General features: G+C 46.6%; 1 protein-coding gene across 1 annotated transcript in view; it reads left to right on the top strand.

Annotated features, from left to right (window-relative positions):
- The window catches only part of LOC147702408 (alpha-N-acetylgalactosaminide alpha-2,6-sialyltransferase 2-like), a 505792-nt gene that overhangs the window by 234539 nt on the left and 252124 nt on the right, over positions 1-19129 (top strand). The window contains exon 3 of the mRNA XM_086931027.1: positions 12038-12203. Within this exon, the coding sequence (XP_086787153.1) occupies positions 12038-12203 (166 nt within the window). The remainder of the gene's footprint in view (positions 1-12037; positions 12204-19129) is intronic.

Genomic DNA, 19129 nt, shown 5'->3' on the forward strand with positions numbered 1-19129 from the left:
CGGCCTGGGATTGCTCTAAACATAGCAGGACAGCCTTGTGCTTGACTGGATTATTCAGCCCCCGTACATTAAGTGTGAGTATTGTAAGGTCTGTGACCGGCATCTAACCAGGGGAACACCTATTATATTTAAAGAAAAAGGGGTGACCCTGTGTCCCTCAGAACCTGGGTAATCAATGGTTAATAAAACAAGTGGTTCTGTCGGGTGAAAACCAAGAGTGATTTATAAAATATTCTTATTATGTCAGAAGAACGCCCTCTTGTGAAACACAATTCAGAACCTCACAATAAATGACTCGAGGTCTTATTCATTGCATTTTCATGTTTATATGAATTAAAGTCATTCAGTTATTTCATGAGTGCAAAAGACTGTCAAGGTGAATTATTGAGCATCGAGGTGACAATGGTGAATAGTGCTCAAGTGGTGAGAGATTTCCTATCTATGTACAGTGAGAGATACAAATCTATACAATCAATATATACATATATACACAGTTATTCTTTTACAGGCCATTTTCGACAATTGTCTAGAGAATTTCCAGTGTTTCTTTAAGTTTTTGAACTCCTAGATGTCAATGGCCTGATGATGCGTGTCGACGTTTCGACCCTTCTGCGCCCGTGTCTAAGGTCGCAGCGGGTCTTTTTCAAGACAGAAGTATATTGCACAACAGTCCACTCGATTATCAGGTCATATGAATCGCCTGTTAGGACTGAAGTTACTTGATCAGAAGATCCGTTTTCAATTACTGACGGATAAGATCACTGGCTCGGTGGTTCCGGGATCTGCTGCAGACAGTCCGCTTGGAACACCTAGCCAGCAATGGAAGTGCTCTAGAAGCACCGGGCCCCCATCTCGTACACTAGCCCACTCCCAAAGGACCCAGGAGGAGAGACCAAACTCAGACCTAAACCCTCGGTGGACCATGAACCATACCCCCCACCCAACCCCCAAAACCCTCCACAAAACACACACCCAATGATCCATCATCTTCAGATGATAGGGAAAATGTGGAAAGGGGCGACCAATCCGTCCCCCCGAACGTATGGTGGAGTACCACGATCCCCCCGGGAAGCCATCTTGGGCGGGAGGCGAGTCTCGGCTGGTATGCCCGAAGCGGCGTAGCCGGGGCGCGCCTTTTTCCCGCCCTAGAGTGGGCTGGCCTAGACACCAACGCGGCCAGCCACGCCCTCGGAGGCAGGCGGGGGCGGGTTCACGCCCACCCTGAAGACGGATAAAAGGAGCGGAAGCCAAGAAAGCATCCTCTTGTTCCTGTGCTCTGAAGCTGCACCTCCCCGCTGCACGTGAGCTCGAGACGGAACGAAGAGCAATTTTGAGCGTTGTAATCCTTCTTTTTGTCTTACAGATATCCCGTCTAAGAATGCCGAAGAAGGTCGGAAAGCGGGTCGGTACCGAGGAGATGCTCCGCATACTCATGAAGGAGATAGCCGATCTAAAGAGAAAGGTTGAGGCTAAGGACGGGGAGGGAGGATCGAAACGGCCTTTACAGGGAACAATTCCCGGTGGAAAGAGCAAGAGGCCCAGAAGGGGAGCACTTGGGGGGGAGACCCCGGTTCCCGAAGCGCCACGAGAGGAGCCAACCCCGGCGCCAAAGGAGGGGAATCCAATCCCTGTGGTGGTCACGCCTGCGAACAGGGAGGATATGCCCCCCGAGTTAGCGGCGCAATTGGCAGCGTGGTTGGGAAACGATAGCGAGGGCGCCACGGCTGACGACGCCCGGGCAGTGATGAGGCAACTGCGGGAATCTAGGGAGGCTGCGAAGACTCCATCTCTTGTTCCCCCGCAGGTCCCGGCGGTTGGAAGTACAGCAGGCCCGAGTTCGGCGACAAGCGTGGGGTCTACTTCAGGTAAGCGGCCATTGCCGATTGCGGGGGGGGGGAGTCTGCGCCTTCTCGAAAGGAGAAGATTGCCCAGCACGTCCCACTAGAAGTCAAGGAATTGATTTGGGCGGATAAATATGTAAACATGTTTTCATTGCTTACCGACCATTACGAGATCGAGCATGTAAAGAGTCAAAAGGAGCTCATGCATCCGAGTGTTTGGCGCGCAAAAATGGCCGCCTTTAAGGTCGACGAGACCATTGGTACTTGGGGCAGAGCGTGGGGAATTTTTACTTCCATCATGGGGGAGCGCAGACCTGAGTTGTTGACCGAGTTACCCATTTATCAGTCTCGTATTATGGAGTATTCTGTGGCATATGGGGGCAATCAGTGGTTCTGCTATGATAACCTGTTTAGAAAAGCTAAAGAACACAACCCGTTGTTGTCTTGGGATTGTTACGACTCTGTGTCTTGGCAAAAAATGGAGAGTACAGGGATGTTGAAGGTGCCATTAGTAGGGAGTAACGGGGGGGAATCCTCCCGCCAAAACTCTGGGACGCCCTTTCGGACGGGTACAGGTAACGAGTTCCACACGAAGCCGAGTGGCAGCACAGGTAAAAAGGGGATCTGTTGGAACTTTAACAGGGGCAAATGTACCAGGCCCCAGGGGTCATGCAAATTCAGACATGAGTGTGGGGGGTGCGGGCAGCCATCCCATCCTGAGTCCATGTGCAGAGCCAAAACGGGTGATAACGGTGGTAAGGGAGGCGCCAAACAGGTCTAATATAGTCCGAGGGGCGCCTTTACCGACCCCGATTGATACCATGGCAATGATTCCTTGGCTCAGCGAATACCCAGATCATGCTTCCGCTGGGGTGTTACGGAACGGGTTTTCATATGGTTTCCGCATCCCAGTGGGGGATTTTCGGGGGGTACCGGACTGTAAGAATCAAATGTCGGTCTTACAGCACACGGCAGTGGTGCAGGTAAAGATTGGGAAAGAGGTGACTCGAGGTCGTGTCGCCGGTCCATTCGATTTGCCACCAGTTGCTAATTTTGTGTGTTCTCCTCTAGGGGTGGTCCCCAAGAAGGACCCGGGTGAGTTTCGGCTGATACACAATTTATCAGCCCCACGTGGCCTTTCCGTGAATGACGCAATAGACCCGGTAGTATGTTCGGTGCGGTACGCATCTTTCGATGAGGCCGTTGCCATGTTGAATCGCCTGGGGCCCGGGACGCTGATGGCCAAATCGGACATCGAGTCAGCGTTCCGGTTGCTCCCGGTACACCCAGACGATCAGCGTCTCCTTGGTTTTCAGTTTCAGGGTCGCTATTACATGGATAAATGTATGCCAATGGGATGCTCGATTTCATGTGCCTATTTCGAGAAATTCAGTTGTTTTCTGCAGTGGGTATTCACGAGGAAGACAGGTTTTCAACATGTTATGCACTATCTCGATGACTTTCTGTTTCTGGGGGCAGCCGGGGATTCTGAGTGTGGACAGGCCTTACATGAATTTTGTGTCCTAATGAATCAATTCGGTGTGCCATTGGCGCCAGGTAAGACGGTGGGCCCCTCGACCTTGATCGAGTTTCTGGGGATCGAGCTCGACTCGGTGGAAGGTTGTTTTCGATTACCTAAAGAAAAGGTGTTAAAATTCAGGTTATCCCTTGAGACATGTATTCGTGCAACGAAAGTGAATCTGCATCAATTGCAACAGGTGGTAGGTCAGTTGAATTTTGCCCTGAGAGTAATGCCGATGGCACGCCCCTTTTCCCGCTCGATCGCACAGTCCATGGTCGGCTTGAAGGAAGGAGATCATCGTACGAGGCTCTCGGCAGAGGTTCGCCAGGACATGCGCATTTGGATTGCATTCCTGGCGGATTTCAATGGTCGAATTGTCTGGAATAAACCAGCAGTGTCTTCCGAGGAGTTGGGGCTATGGACAGACTCGGCGGGGAGTATGGGTTTTGGCGCCATATTGGGTACACAATGGTCGGCCCAAAAATGGCCGTCATGGTGGCATGAGTGCGGGTTGACGAGTAACATTGCTTTTCTCGAACTGTTCCCTATTATGGTGGCCTTGAAAACATGGCCAGAAGGATTTAGGGATCACTCTGTGGTGTTCTGGTCTGATAACATGACCGTGGTTGAGTGTATCAATAGTCAGGCAGCACGTTGCAAATTGATTCTGAGACTGCTCAAAGAAATTGTGTTGTTGTGCATGCAACTGAATGTACTGTTTAGGGCGCGACACGTGCCGGGGGTGATGAACCAAGCAGCTGATGCGCTCTCTCGTTTCCGTATGCAGGCCTTCTGGGGTTTTCTGCCCACAGCGGACCCGGTGGCAGCACCCTTTCCCGAAGCTCTCTGGTCTCTCGGTGCCCCGAACTACAAAACCTCGTGGGAGAGAGTTTAGCACCCAGGACGAGGATGGCATATCAAGGGGCGTTCCGTTCCTATTGGGCCTTTTTGGGTACTGCCGGGAGGGAGCTTTGGGGTCTGGAAGAGTGTGTAGTGAGATTCCTGCTCTCTTTACGTCACGCAGGCAAGTCAGTAGCCACGGCCCAGAGGCACCGGGCCGCCATTTCCTTCATGACAAAGGCTCATGGGATCCAGGACCCGACAGCGTCTTTCGTTGTGCAAAAAGCGCTACGTGGGTGGCAACGCCTTGAGGGTCGCAGAGTAGACGATAGGCACCCGATAGGTCTGGATAGGTTGGCCCTGTTATTATCCGTGCTACCGGTAACATGTTCATCCCAGTACGAAGCAGTGTTGTTCCGAGCCGCATTTGCGTTAGCATTCCATGGGGCTATGCGGGTAAGCGAGTTAGTGGCAAGGAACAAGCAGGATACGATGGGGGGACTGTGCCGGGAACACATTCAGGTCAGGGAGGAGACAATGACGGTCTCGTTTGTCAGGTCCAAATCCGATCAGGATGCAATCGGGGACTGCGTAATCATCCAGAGGATCCCCGGGTCTGCCATGTGCCCTGTGGGGTGCGTAGAGGAATATTTAGCACAGAGGGTGGCAGCATGGGGGGGAACCTTGTTAAGACACGCTGACGCCACCCCACTGACAAGGTTTCAGTTTCAGCGGGTGCTTGCGATGTCGATTGCTGCCGCAGGCTTGAACCCCGGCGACTTTGGGACCCATTCCTTTCGGATAGGGGCTGCTACGGAAGCTACAGCCAGGGGTCTGAACGTTGAACAAGTAAAACGTGTGGGGCGTTGGTCCTCGAACTGTTATAAGAGGTATGTGCGGTTGCACATGTTGTGAAGCTGTAATGATGTACTCACGCTTCTTGTTTTTGTTTGGTTTTCAGTTGCGCAAGCCTACGAGGCGGGGCGGACTGTCCAGTCGACCCGACACCGGGGGGCCAGCGGTCAGACATTGCCGGCTGTGAAAAAGGAGGTGTGGGTCGAGGGCCACTCATACGTGAGGCGTGCCGCGGACGTATTCAAAGCAGGTGACATGATTCACGTGGCTGGGGAATACGGGTACAGTGTGTCCTTCTACGGAAAGGGCGGGCTCTGTATTGACCAGTTTCGATCATTTTTCGAGGGTTTGTTAGGGCGGACAAGGTCACCGCCGTCTGTAGTCATAGTACATCTTGGGGGCAATGATTTGGTGACCACTGGTAGACGACTTCTTCTTGAGGCGATGCTTTCCACGGTAAGTTGGTTGGCGAGAAGAGTTCCAGGGTGCACAATTGCATGGTCCCATATGATCCCACGGAAAGTGTGGCGGGGGGCTATTTCTGTTTCTGCGCTGAATCATTCAGTAAGGAAAATTAATAATAAAATGAGTAGATTGTTTCGTTCAAGTACACTGCATTCTGTTTCGCATGGTTGTATTAAAGGGGACAGTATGTATTTGGGGGACGGTGTTCATTTGTCCCGGGTGGGGAACGAATTACTCATAGGAGACTTCATAGCATGGTTAAGGAGATTACAGCATGACCTTTAGGTAGGAGTGTTTTGTGGGGGGTCCGGATAGCCGGTCAACTATCCGGCCTGTGGCGGTAAGGTCATGATCGGTGAGCAGTAATTGGAAGATCCCTATGAGGGGGCGTCACCCATTACGGATGGGAGCGCGCGGGGGAGGTGGCCAATTGGCCCCTCAACGGGGAGGCGGTCCTGTCTAAGGAGAGGACGCCGGAAGGAAAGGAAAGGTGGTCAAGGCCCCTTCCTGGATAGGAGGGGCTACGGCCCCTCCTGGGGAATTTCCCGGGGCCAGGACATCTGCGACGGCAGATGGGTAAGTTGTGTGGGGTGCGGGAGGGGGTTTACGCTACCTTTTAGACACCTCACACGAGTCCTCGAACGACCGTTAAATGGCGTCGAGTTTATTGGGGCCCCCGTCAAGTACAAAGGGAAATTGGTAGATGCACTTGAGGTACGCCTCTGTGCGGTCGCTCCTCTCATAAGTGAGGGGGGTATTTCTGGTTTAGGGATCTGACACCGGTTACGACCTTGCCGTTGGCCCTTAACGTTAGGATGTACAATTTCAAGTCAAATGTTTTGTAGGATGTTAGTTCGGCTAGGAGAACCTTTGTATTAGAGATCTGTTAAGGTTAGCCAACATCGTAATGTGGAAATGAAATTGTACATTATATGAAACTGTTATTTTAATGTTTTCTTTTGTTTCATATTTTAATAAATACGGCCGGGAAGGGTGACTCCCTTCCCGCCTTCCAAAAGTTCAAGAACTGTTTCCGGTTTCCCAATTCTTGGGGATTGTGTTGAGAGGGGGTGGCGGGTATCTCGGCCATATGGAAAGGGGCGACCAATCGGTCCCCCCGAACGTATGGTGGAGTACCACGATCCCCCCGGGAAGCCATCTTGGGCGGGAGGCGAGTCTCGGCTGGTATGCCCGAAGCGGCGTAGCCGGGGCGCGCCTTTTTCCCGCTCTAGAGTGGGCTGGCCTAGACACCAACGCGGCCAGCCACGCCCTCGGAGGCAGGCGGGGGCGGGTTCACGCCCACCCTGAAGACGGATAAAAGGAGCGGAAGCCAAGAAAGCATCCTCTTGTTCCTGTGCTCTGAAGCTGCACCTCCCCGCTGCACGTGAGCTCGAGACGGAACGAAGAGCAATTTTGACCCACCCACCAGCCCCTGAGGACAGCGATTCGTGGTAGATACAGCTGATATAGTATCTTTTGTTTTCTCTGTTTCCTTACAGGTTGTGATGATTGTCGTGAAATTTCTTAACGATGCAATAAAGATTGGTTATTTTCAGTATGTTTTGCAAATAAAGTAATTTTGAACAAGGATTGATCAGTATTTACGCTTGATAATAAATGTTGTTTTGCTTTTTAAATCTTAGTAACTTAGGTAGAACTGTCGTATTTATTTTGGTCGGGCGGTAAGGTCATGATCGGTGAGCAGTAATTGGAAGATCCCTATGAGGGGGCGTCACCCATTACGGATGGGAGCGCGCTGGGGAGGTGGCCAATTGGCCCCTCAACGGGGAGGCGGTCCTGTCTAAGGAGAGGCCGCCGGAAGGAAAGGAAAGGTGGTCAAGGCCCCTTCCTGGATAGGAGGGGCTACGGCCCCTCCTGGGGAATTTCCCGGGGCCAGGACATCTGCGACGGCAGATGGGTAAGTTGTGTGGGGTGCGGGAGGGGGTTTACGCTACCTTTTAGACACCTCACACGAGTCCTCGAACGACCGTTAAATGGTGTCGAGTTTATTGGGGCCCCCGTCAAGTACAAAGGGAAATTGGTAGATGCACTTGAGGTACGCCTCTGTGCGGTCGCTCCTCTCATAAGTGAGGTGGGTATTTCTGGTTTAGGGATCTGACACCGGTTACGACCTTGCCGTTGGCCCTTAACGTTAGGATGTACAATTTCAAGTCAAATGTTTTGTAGGATGTTAGTTCGGCTAGGAGAACCTTTGTATTAGAGATCTGTTAAGGTTAGCCAACATCGTAATGTGGAAATGAAATTGTACATTATATGAAACTGTTATTTTAATGTTTTCTTTTGTTTCATATTTTAATAAATACGGCCGGGAAGGGTGACTCCCTTCCCGCCTTCCAAAAGTTCAAGAACTGTTTCCGGTTTCCCAATTCTTGGGGATTGTGTTGAGAGGGGGTGGCGGGTATCTCGGCCATATGGAACAGGGTAGTCCAACGAACCTTCCAGTGGTCTCCCTCCTGCCAACGGCCAGGCGGCCAATACAGAGAATCATAGCCCGACAATTAACCTGTAACGTCTACCAGTGTGGGCCGAACCACCATCCGAAGTGACCGCCTCTACAGCAGCCCTCTGGCCTTCTGCTATTTCCGTCGCTGGGGGCTTCTTCACTCTACATCGCCTACCCTGCTGACGCCATCTTGGCTTGGAGTCGTCTTTGTCAGCCACGGGTCCCTGTCCATCACCTTCCTCGGCGGGCGGGTCGATGCCCAGCAAGCAGCAGGCCTCCGAGACTGAACAAAGCTGGTACAGCTTGTTATCCAATTTGTAGACCAGGCGGAATGGGTGTCCCCAACTGTAGGGTATTTTCTGCTGCTGCAGATGGGCCGTGACAGGCTTAAAGAGACAACGTTTGTGCAAGGTAAGGGCCGCGAGGTCCTGGAACAGCAGCGGTGATTGACCTTGGAATGAAATTGGATGCATCTGTCGAGCCTTCTGCAATATCTCCTCCTTTGTACAGTAGTCTTGAACGCAGACCAGGATGTCCGGTGGAGGAGCCGGCGATGCCCTCGGGGGTCCCACACTTTGTGCCCTATCTTGTCGGAGCTTGGAATCCAGAGGGCGCCCCAGGACGTGGTTGAAGAGCTCCCTTACAAACAGAAACAAATCCTTGGTTGTATCTGTCAGCGCAACGTTTCTGATGCGGATATTATGCCTCCTTGAACGGTCCTCCATGTGCAATTGGAGGTCTACTTACTGGTCATGGAGGCGCACGATTTCTTGTTGCAGGGCTGCGAGCTCAGTGTCTTTGTTGTCACTCTTGCTATCCAGGTCAGCCACCCGCTCACCGATCCCATCCACATCCCGTCGCACCTCCCTGATTTCGCTGCCAAACTCCGTTTTCAAGGTATGGATGTCTTCCCGTAGTGTTGTGAAAAGGGACTCTAGAAATGCTTTCGTAATAGGCTCCGAGCCGGCCTCCACCTCCGGGGCCATCTGTGTCGAAGCCGACGCCATGGCATCATGTTGCTGGGCCGCTTGCACCTTCGCAAAAAGCTCTTTCACCGATTTCTCCTTGTGGCCTCTGGTAGTGGACATCGCCTGTCACTAGTTCCAGTGCCGTCCGCTGGCACCGCTCCGCGGCTCACAGGGCTATGTCCTCGGGTATGGCTGAGCCGAAGCTCCCCACCAGACCGCCGATCCTCCGGCCAGCGCAGACCCCCCCAGCCGCAAACCACAGCAGGGCAAATCACCAAGTGCTCCTCTCTGCCAGCCTGCCCGGTGCAGATAGTTCAGCGCCAACAGTAGCACCTCTCCTGCCAAGAATCTTGCCCCGAGCAACTGCGATGCCTCCGCGCCGACCCGCCTCACTACCAATCCCTCGACAGGCCTCTGCAAACAATGGGCCCAGGCCCCCTGTATGGCAGGACATTGGTCTCCTCGCAGCAGACCTTCACTGGGAACGATCAGGCCTCCCAATAGCATGACTGCTCCAGGGTCCACTGGCCAGCCAATCAACCGCTCCACAGGCCGATGCTCACTTGGGCTCCCCCTGGCCCTCGGCGTACCAGCTCCAGCACCACCAGGCCCAGGGGTGACCAGGCCTCTCAGTGCCCCAATGCCGACGCACCACTCCGGACCCAAAGGTCAATCCGGCCACTGACTTGCTGCGCTGGTCCTCGCCTCACCAGCCCCCTCAATGGGGCCGATCGCTGGTGCGGTCTTGCACAGGCACGGGGCCCCCATCCCAGGTTCGGCCGCCGCTCTACCCACGTGCCGTAACACCGGGGCCCCCCAGCCGCTCACCGTACTCCAGGCCTCTCCGCCTGGCTGAAGGCTCCCTCAGGGCACAGGGCGTCTCGCACAGGTCTTTCTGGTATCGGGTGGGGCCCCACCCGGTCCCTCGCTGCTGCGTCCCCCGGCGTGACCACCTCCAGGCTCAAAATAGCGGCCAGCGCTCTCCCAGCCGTCCTCCTCTGGCCGCAACTGTCTCTGAGAGGCTCCGACTCCCTCCGCCTGCGACCGTCGGGGTCCAGCACGCTGTTGCACTTCTCCGCTCCCGGACCAAGGCAGATCTGGCTCTCGCTCGCGGCCAGCTCCTGCCGCCTCTCTCACCACCACAGGCCCAAGCTCAGCCACGGCACAGTCACTGCAGACGGCACTTCCCAGCAACGCGGCATGGTCACACCAGCGGCACAGGAGGCTCAACGGGCACTTCCTAGCGCCAGATCCAACTGACCCCCGTACTAGGCACCCCGGGAAGGCCGGCATTCGATGCTGCTCAGGCCGTCGACGGGAGCACGGAAAACCTCCGTCTGCTCACGCAGCTATATTGGCCACGCCCCCAATATATCAATGTTTTTAACCTGGATTTCGATCTAGAAACATTGCTACATCCGATACAGATTTGGTATTTGGAAATGAAACTTACAACATGCCCCTTTCAGATGCCGAATTAATATGAATTTGGAATTTAATTTTAGTAGTCGAAAAAACTTTTCTGACTCAGAAATTGGGATTAGGACATAAAGCATTTTAACGGTCACAAACACCGAATTTAAACATTTCGACCATCAAGATGCTTAGTACTACTGACACCCCAAACTTTAGTGATTTAACAGCGCACCATATAGCTTTCATAAGTACAACCACACTTGCCTCCAGGGCTTACGCTATTTCATGCTATGCATCCACATGTGTGCACATAGTAACTTTATGCTGTATATGTCCTTAGTGTTATCAGTGATGCCATCTGTGATCATCAATGATATAATTTGGGAACTAATCAGTGATGTAATCAATGATGTAATTTACCATGTCACAAGCGATGCAATATGTGAGATCATTAGTAGTACATGGCGGAGTTGTAAATTACAGTTAGATCAGTACATCATAACTTGTGAACTTCAATGTTTTTTGTTTTTTAACTGTTACGTTTTATCTCATTTGAACAAACAACCGTGATGTATTTTCACTTTTGTGTTTTTTGTGTGAATTTCTGTGCTTTTTTTTTAAATCATGTACAAAGCTGAGCATATGCCCAACCCCCTAAGACCTCTAACCATCGACACAGCAAGGGATGGTTCCAGGGCCTGTCTCTGGGCAGGCCGTGGACCCAAACCTCTATGGGCATCCAACCTACATTCTCTTTTTTTTATTATTTTTTGTGTACTGCAGCATTCCCTCGGTCACAGCCACGCAAATTTTCACCTCAAGGTATTGTGGTACAGTACAAACTTTCTTGAAAAATCTTGTATGAACCCTGGTACCATGTGGTGGAAGCTTGTATTGCGACTCCTGCTGGAGTATGCGATACCTCACAGGGGGACTACACTGGATCCCCCGGGAGCACCAGGTCTGGGGACTTGATTGTCTTAAATATCGCTATTGTCTTTTTTAATAGCCTGTAAGGTGAGAGCATTCAATACATATCTATCAATGGCATATTATAATGAACCAATAATATTCCCAATTGCTACCTTACATAGAGCTTCCAAAGACAGAGTCCTCTTTTCTTCTGTGACGTGTAGCTGGTGGGCACTGGAATAATGCTTATCTCCAACCACCCCCCAGGAACATTCTTGTCTCATAGTTGCAAAGTCCTTAAACCATATCTTTCCTAGAGTCCTTTTGTTTTTTCTTTTTTAAATATCATTTAAGCTGCTTGTGTTTTCTGCAGAAAGCTTTAAAGTTATCGAATGCTGCAAAAATGTTCAACTTTCATGCCTTTCTAAGTGAAGCGTCCACACGTATGTCATTCGGTTCGCAGGAGACTGAATGCCATTTGTGTGTACCTTGATAATGTCCATGTTATTTTTCCCTCACAACTGAATTTTCTTGGAAAGTCGTTATTACCACTAACTGGAGACACCTATGAAAGTAGCCTGTGATTAAGTAAGTAATCCACACTCCCCTGGAAAACACCTGCAGGCCTATCAGCATACAGCTATGTAAATACAGTGAAATTACATTTCCAAGTCACCAAGTCAAACATGAATATTAAAAATCTAAACCAAACGCAGAATTGCTTAAATATTAACTTTTTTTTCTTTCTCTTTAGGACTGTCCTAGTGCCATAAGGAAGAAAATAATGGACACAGAATTTGCACATATCTATTTAGACAAGCTTCCTCTTTTAGTTTGGGCGAAGCATGCCACCCCAGAGGAGTACAAGAGGCTACGGATATACAATGGTTGCTTTGGATGGGATAAAGTCGCCTGGGACAGTGAGTTTTATGTATTTGTTTTTGCTTTCATGGCAGCCTTTAGTTAAATGAAAAGGTCCCTTCTATTGATATACTTCCATTCAATTAAAATTCCTAAGTTTCAGAAGGATTTAGCAGATGTGCTATACTCCACAGTAAATCTGGAGAGGTGCATACATATTTCCAGCATTTTCTCACCCGATTTAATATGAACTCACATGACTAGCAATTTCAGTTAAGTCATAAAACAAGTCTTTGGTTCACACTTTCCACTGTACACCTCATCCCCTACTATATCACAGTAGAACCATCAATATCGTGGTATTAATATATTGACACCCAGAATTAGAACATCATTATTTCAACACTTTCATTACAACATGCAACACCCTTGAAAATGCTACAAAATTCATACTATCAAAACTTCATCACCTCACTTCAAGCACAAATGAAAGTCTGACATGCAATGTGTATCAGACAACTTACACAGTCCTCCACAAGCACTCATTAATGAACTACTCCTATCAGAAATTGACAACCTTCTTTATTCTTCTTTTGTTGCATTTATTAGGTCACTAGGTAACAAAAGTAACAATCAATCTGTACGCCAAACTTGCCTGACTGCCAATTAAGGGCTGAACTGGTCCTTCTGAATAAGGAACCAGTAATTAAAATAAATCTGAAGGTAACCCTAACACAGGCCCCTGTAAACGGTAATCACCCAATGAAAAATGTAATCTACTCACCTTTACCCTGAAAATCTTCCATTGGTGTAAGATTAGTTGAATAGTAGGTCCTAATATTTGGCAGCAAGAATTCTGTTTGGTCTTCAGACTTCTGTCTCAAAGCCTTTAGACCATGCCTAAACTCAACTCTATGAAGTCTGGGTGTGCAGCTGCTTGAACGATCTGGTTTTCATTCTCACATTGAGGATCCTTCTAGATCCGCTGAGACACTTCAGTGAAATGCTTTCCTTGCTGGAGTGGTACTGCACCAATTTTGTCTTATAGGATGCGTACTGTAGATGTCTTTGTCATGGGTATCTTAGTAACTTATGACTCTTCAGCATCTACAAAATACAACAATTCAACTGGTTTCTGGGCAATTTTCCCTTTACATATCATCTGAAAGTTACTGGTGAATCTCAAGACCAAGATTAAATGCCTTTGTAATATGCATATGGTCTTCTAATTCGTCTGAGCAGCTTTCCCTATCAGCACATCTGAACACTACTTTCAAATCCACAGACTTCTTTGAGGTCTTGGCGGCCTTTGATGAAAACTGGGCCCTTTTCTTTTCAGCCTCAAAAACCTAATAATAATAATGATAAATGCAAATACAAAACATTTAAAAGGTTTCAAAATTGCATTTATAATGTCATATTCATAAAAAACCATTGTGTGTAGACAATAACAGATAAAACTTCCATTTAAAAAGTCATATTCATAAAAAGTCAGTAGGAATAGCAACAACAAGTAAAACTTGACAGCGTTATACGATGGGGGGTCGTAAACTCTGGGCACCTCAATAAGTTTTTTTGCAACGCGCTCCATAAATCTTACTAGGGCACAATTTAATTTAGTGTTCCTAGGGTCAAAACAGGCCAAAACTGCTCCTCTACAGCTTCTAATCATGTTTCTATTCCAATGGTGCTTGAGTAGGGCCCGTCTCTCTATCAATAGTTTTGGGCACAGGCTTATGATGTGTATGATATCTTCTTTGTGGGTCCCACAAAGTCGGCATTGAACTTTTCCACGTTCTCTTTTCCATTTTGGCCAATAAGTCAACAGGTTAATAACTCCCAGTCTCAGTTTTAAAAAACGTAGTTTCGTTCAAGCACTGAACGATATAGTAAGGTACGGCTGTGGAATTAGCAAGGCGTAGGATTGAAGGGTCATCCACCCATGACTTCTTTTTGCAAGGCTGGTTTTATCTTCCACTATTGATAATTGTTTGTTACTGATTTTCGCTAGCCTTTTAGAATTCATTCTGACTAGCGTGCAAGTTCCAGAGGTCATTTAGGCATAGGGTTTTTAAACCTTTTGACCAGTATTCATGTCCTGCTCGCCATGAGTTGTAATCAATGCTGGCCCACAAATGATATCCTAAACTTCCCTCCTTTGATAGCCTCAAAAACCTGTCATTGATGGGTATGGAAGGATCTGCCTAGCTCACAGATCTCTTTATAGATAATTAAGACTCTATATAAATTAGGCACAACTTTAATGGTGGCCTGTAGTCATATGCAAATGACAATAGTATCAACTTACGTGGTCGACCCAGTAACCCCAGGAACCAGGGTAAGTATATTCTGTAAATGAATGTTGTTCACTTGAGTTAGCATTAACCCAAAGGATTAATTATAAGTAGTTAATTAAAACACATGTAAGGGAAAACTAAATCACTTCATGAAGCCTGACAGACATAGAAACACCCAAAAGGAAAATATTGCAAATTTAACCGTAGAGTCAATCTTATCCCATTAGTACCGACCCATAAATTGCTAGCCATGTAACTTTACACATTTTGGACTGGCTTAATTGCAGCTGAATCAGATGTGACGTGACTATAGCTCCATTTGTTTCAAGCACACAGATATTTGACTGTGTTATTGATGCAGCTGTGTTTCGTTCCTGATGCCCAGTATCAGATTCTCCAAGAGATTGCTTTTCCTCGAGGGATCTACGAATGTTCCTATTTAGATCAGCTCTTGTCCTATTCATACTTGGACTTACCTAAGCTCAGTTACTTCTGTTGATGGGTGTTGTTATCCCGGTCTTCCTTGGTCATTACTGTACAAACAATAGGCTGTTGGTCATATGTCTTGGAATACTTTCGTCCTGATGATGGCCATGGTCAATTTGACCATTGGGCTGAAACGTCCACTCCTATTTAATTAATATGGACTACCATAATGTTATGCTTTATTCCCTTTCTTGATACTGCTTCTTTATTAGATTTAACTATGTGTAGACCATTTTTGTTGAATTAATGGAAGCCATTTATTTTGTACACTGTGTATCAACTTTGTATGTGTTGCCTCATAATGAATGGCTTTGATTAAAGCTTAAAGAAGAATTGATGGACATAATGCAGAACAATGTCATACATTCACCCCAGTACTGAGATCTGGGCCTAAATCCATCGTTTTTTTGCTCACCATGCCATCCAGTTTGAATCCAGCCATATGCAAATCAGTATTGACCCTGCGCCCAATAGGAACAGTCCAGCCCGAACTGCCAGGCCAGGTCCTTCCTGGACGGGAAATAAGCATCTTAGGATCGTTTCGATGTTTTGGAAACCGGTCCCAGCATGCTTGTTTCCGGTCCAGGGAAGGTATAGCTTGGCAGTTCAGGCTGGACTGTTCCCATGAGGCACAGACTCAAGACTGATTTGCATATAGTTGTGTCTGAACTGGGGTGGCGAAGTAAGCTAAAGAACGATGATGGATTCAATCTAGATCTGTGACTTGAAGTGAGTGTCTGAAAAGTTTCATTGCTCCGTTCATCATCTCCTTGTGTTTGAATTGTTCGCCCAGAGCTGGCAGGGTATGCCCAGACGTGGGTCAATTACTCACTTTGCCACTGGATTCAAGCTAGCCTGGCTGATGAGGGCTGTTAGCCCAACACCGGTCCCAGGATGCTTGTTTCTGGTCCAGGGAAACACGGCTTGGCAGTTCGGGCTGGACTGTTCCCATGAGGCACAGAGTCAGACTGATTTGCATTTAGCTGTGTCTTAACTGGGGTGGCGAAGTGTGCTAAAGAACGATGATGGATTCAACTCAGATCTGTGACGGGGGGTGAGCATCTGAAAAGTTTCAGCACTCTGTTCATCATCTCCTTGTGTTTGCTTTGATTAAAGCTTGCCATGCCTGACCAACCTTTGATATGTCATGTGTAAAGTTGTGTGGCTAGCAATTTATGGGTTGAGACTCACTGGATAAAATTGACACTGTATGATTTAATTTCACCATACTTCCCTTTTGAGTGTTTCTATGTGTGTTGGGCTTCATTAAATGTTTTTGTTTTTCCTTACATGTAATTTAATGTAACTACACAGAATTACTCCTTTGGGCATATGCTATCTCAAGTGAACCACAGTCATTTGAAGAATACGCAAACAACAAGTAGGTGTACAACAAATTTTCACAGGCGGTGCAACCCCATATAAAAATGCCCCTCTTTTTGATGTAAGGCTCGATAAGACACACCTTTTTCAATTATCAAACACAAAAAATAGAAGTGAAACAAAGTCTAGGGATGATCTTCAATTTGAGACTGAGACATCTTCAGTCTCAAAATAGCTGCTCGAGAGAACATGCCAATGTGGGATTTCGTTTCAATTCAGAAGCACCGCTTAACCATTAAATTCAATCAATGGTTAAAAATATTTTTCCCTCGTATCAGAATCAAACCAGTGCTTCCACTCTTATCCTTAAAGAGCCAAGCTCTCTTGGTACATGCTGCTGTGAATTCTCATATTGATTACTAAAATGCTCTTTATGCAGATCAGCCAACAAATCTTATAGTAAGACTACAGGGAGCTAAAAATGCATTTGTCGGAGCAATAAATGGTTTGAAGACAAGTGACCATGTTTTTGCGATTTGTCATGCCTTCCACTGACTCCCAGTTCATAACTCATGGCTTGGTTTTCATAACCAAGCCTATATAGCACTCTACTTGCCTCAAGAACAAAGGAGGCTTCAAATTACAATCGAAAGGTGAGTTTCTTGAGCATGAAATGAACGAGTTGCTGGTGGTACAACAGGTACAGCAACAATTACCCAATCATTTAAAAAGCAGTCCACATAGAACCTTGATAAACAATAACAAGTGTTCCATGAGTGCATGCACGAGTGCATGTACATAGTTACTACATGGCTTCTCCCTTTTACAAAACAATACAATTTCTTTACAAAAAATGCAAATTCTACATAAAATGTAGCAATTATTACAATACCAAAAATTGGAAAAAAACATACAGGAAAAATAACATCAAACCAGAAATCAAATGCTAGTGTAAGCTAGCAAAATCAATGCACATGTCCATTCTATTCTAACCCTGTGGAATAAGGAATCCAAAAACTGAAACATAAGCTAAACTCCAGATCTAAGAGATACGTTTCTCGGATCACTGACAGAATATCGAGGAGGAAAATATCGACCTGTCAAAATATTGATGAAAAAATATAGTATGACAGAATATCGACTTTCTATCTACAACAAGGTAAATACAAAAATATTGAATCCAAAATATTGTTGTAAATAATATAGTTTGTCAAAATATCGAATTTTTTAAATGTCTTAAAAGTAATGTAAGATAATGAAATAATGAATGTAATGAAGTAAAACATACTTAAATAACCTTAAAATGAATAATTTATTAATGTAGATTTTAAAAAAAATGCATTTTTATTTTTAATACATATATATGTTAACATAATAATACTAACAAATGTTCAATATTTTTAGTGTTGGATAGTGGGAGGGTAAAATTTACAATTTCCACTCCAGTGAGTGCAACAGTAGGGAAAGCGTTGGATAGCAGGTAGCTAAAAATTACTATTCTTACTCCAGTGAGTGCAACAGTAGGGAAAGTGTTGGATAGCATAGGGGTGAAAATTACTATTCCCCACTCCAGAGACTGCATAAGTAGGGAAAGTGTTGGATAGCATAGGAGTGAAAATTACTATCCCCTCTCCAGAGAGTGCAACAGTAGGCAACGTGTTGGATAGCGTAGGTGTAAAAATTACTATTTCCACTCCAGTGAGTGTAACATTAGAGAAAGTGTTGGATAGCGCTGGGGTAAAAATTACTATTCCCACTCCAGAGAGTGCAACAGTAGGGAAAGTGTTGGATAGCGTAGGGGTAGAAATTACTATTCCCACTCCAGTGAGTGCAACAGTAGAGAAAGTGTTGGATAGCGTAGGGGTAAAAATTACTATTCCCGCTCCAGTGAGTGCAACAACAGGGAAAGTGTTGGATAGCGTAGGGGTAAAAATGACTATTCCTACTCCAGTGAGTGCAACAGTAGGGAAAGTGTTGCATAGCGTAGGGGTGAAAATTACTATTCCCACTCCAGTGAGTGCAACAGTAGGGAAGGTGTTGGATAGCATAGGGATGAAAATTACTATTCCCTCTCCAGAGAGTGCAACAGTAGGGAAAGTGTTGGATAGCATAGGTGTAAAAATTACTATTCCCACTCCAGTGAGTGCAACAGTAGAGAAAGTCTTGGATAGCGTAGGGGTAAAATTTACTATTGCCACTCCAGAGAGTCCAACAGTATGGAAAGTTTTGGATAGTGTAGGGGTGAAAATTACTATTCCTACTCCAGTGAGTGCAACAGTAGGGAAAGTGTTGGATAGAGTAGGTGTAAAAATTACTATTCCCACTCCAGTGAGTGCAACAGTAGGGAAAGTGTTGGATAGCGTATGGGTAAAAATTACTATTCCCACTCCAGAGAGTGCAACAGTGGGGAAAATGTTGGAAAGTGTTGGATAGCGTAGGGGTAAAAATGACTATTCCCACTCCAGTGAGTGCAACAGTAGAAAAAGTGTTGCATAGCGTAGGGGTAAAAATTACTATTCCCACTCCAGTGAGTGCAACAGTAGAGAAACTATTGGAAAATGGGTAGGAATAAATTACTATTTCCTCTCCAGTGAGTGCAACAGTAGGGAAAGTAATGATTTAATAATTAAATATATATAAATTAATTATCAATACCAATAAAAAGTGAATCAATATTAATTACCAATTACAAATTATTTAATTATAAATACCAAAAATTAATATGTGCTAAAACAGGTAATAATTGATTAACAGTACATTAATCATCATTACAAAAAAACAATTTCAATAAATACTTAATTACAATTAAATTACTTCCTACCCTATTCCTCTATACACCCACAACCTGCTCAATTAATCAATTAATAAAAATTAATTCC

The sequence above is a fragment of the Lissotriton vulgaris genome, chromosome 7 (genome assembly GCF_964263255.1).
Source record: "Lissotriton vulgaris chromosome 7, aLisVul1.2, whole genome shotgun sequence".
Classification (NCBI taxonomy): Eukaryota; Metazoa; Chordata; class Amphibia; order Caudata; family Salamandridae; genus Lissotriton; species Lissotriton vulgaris.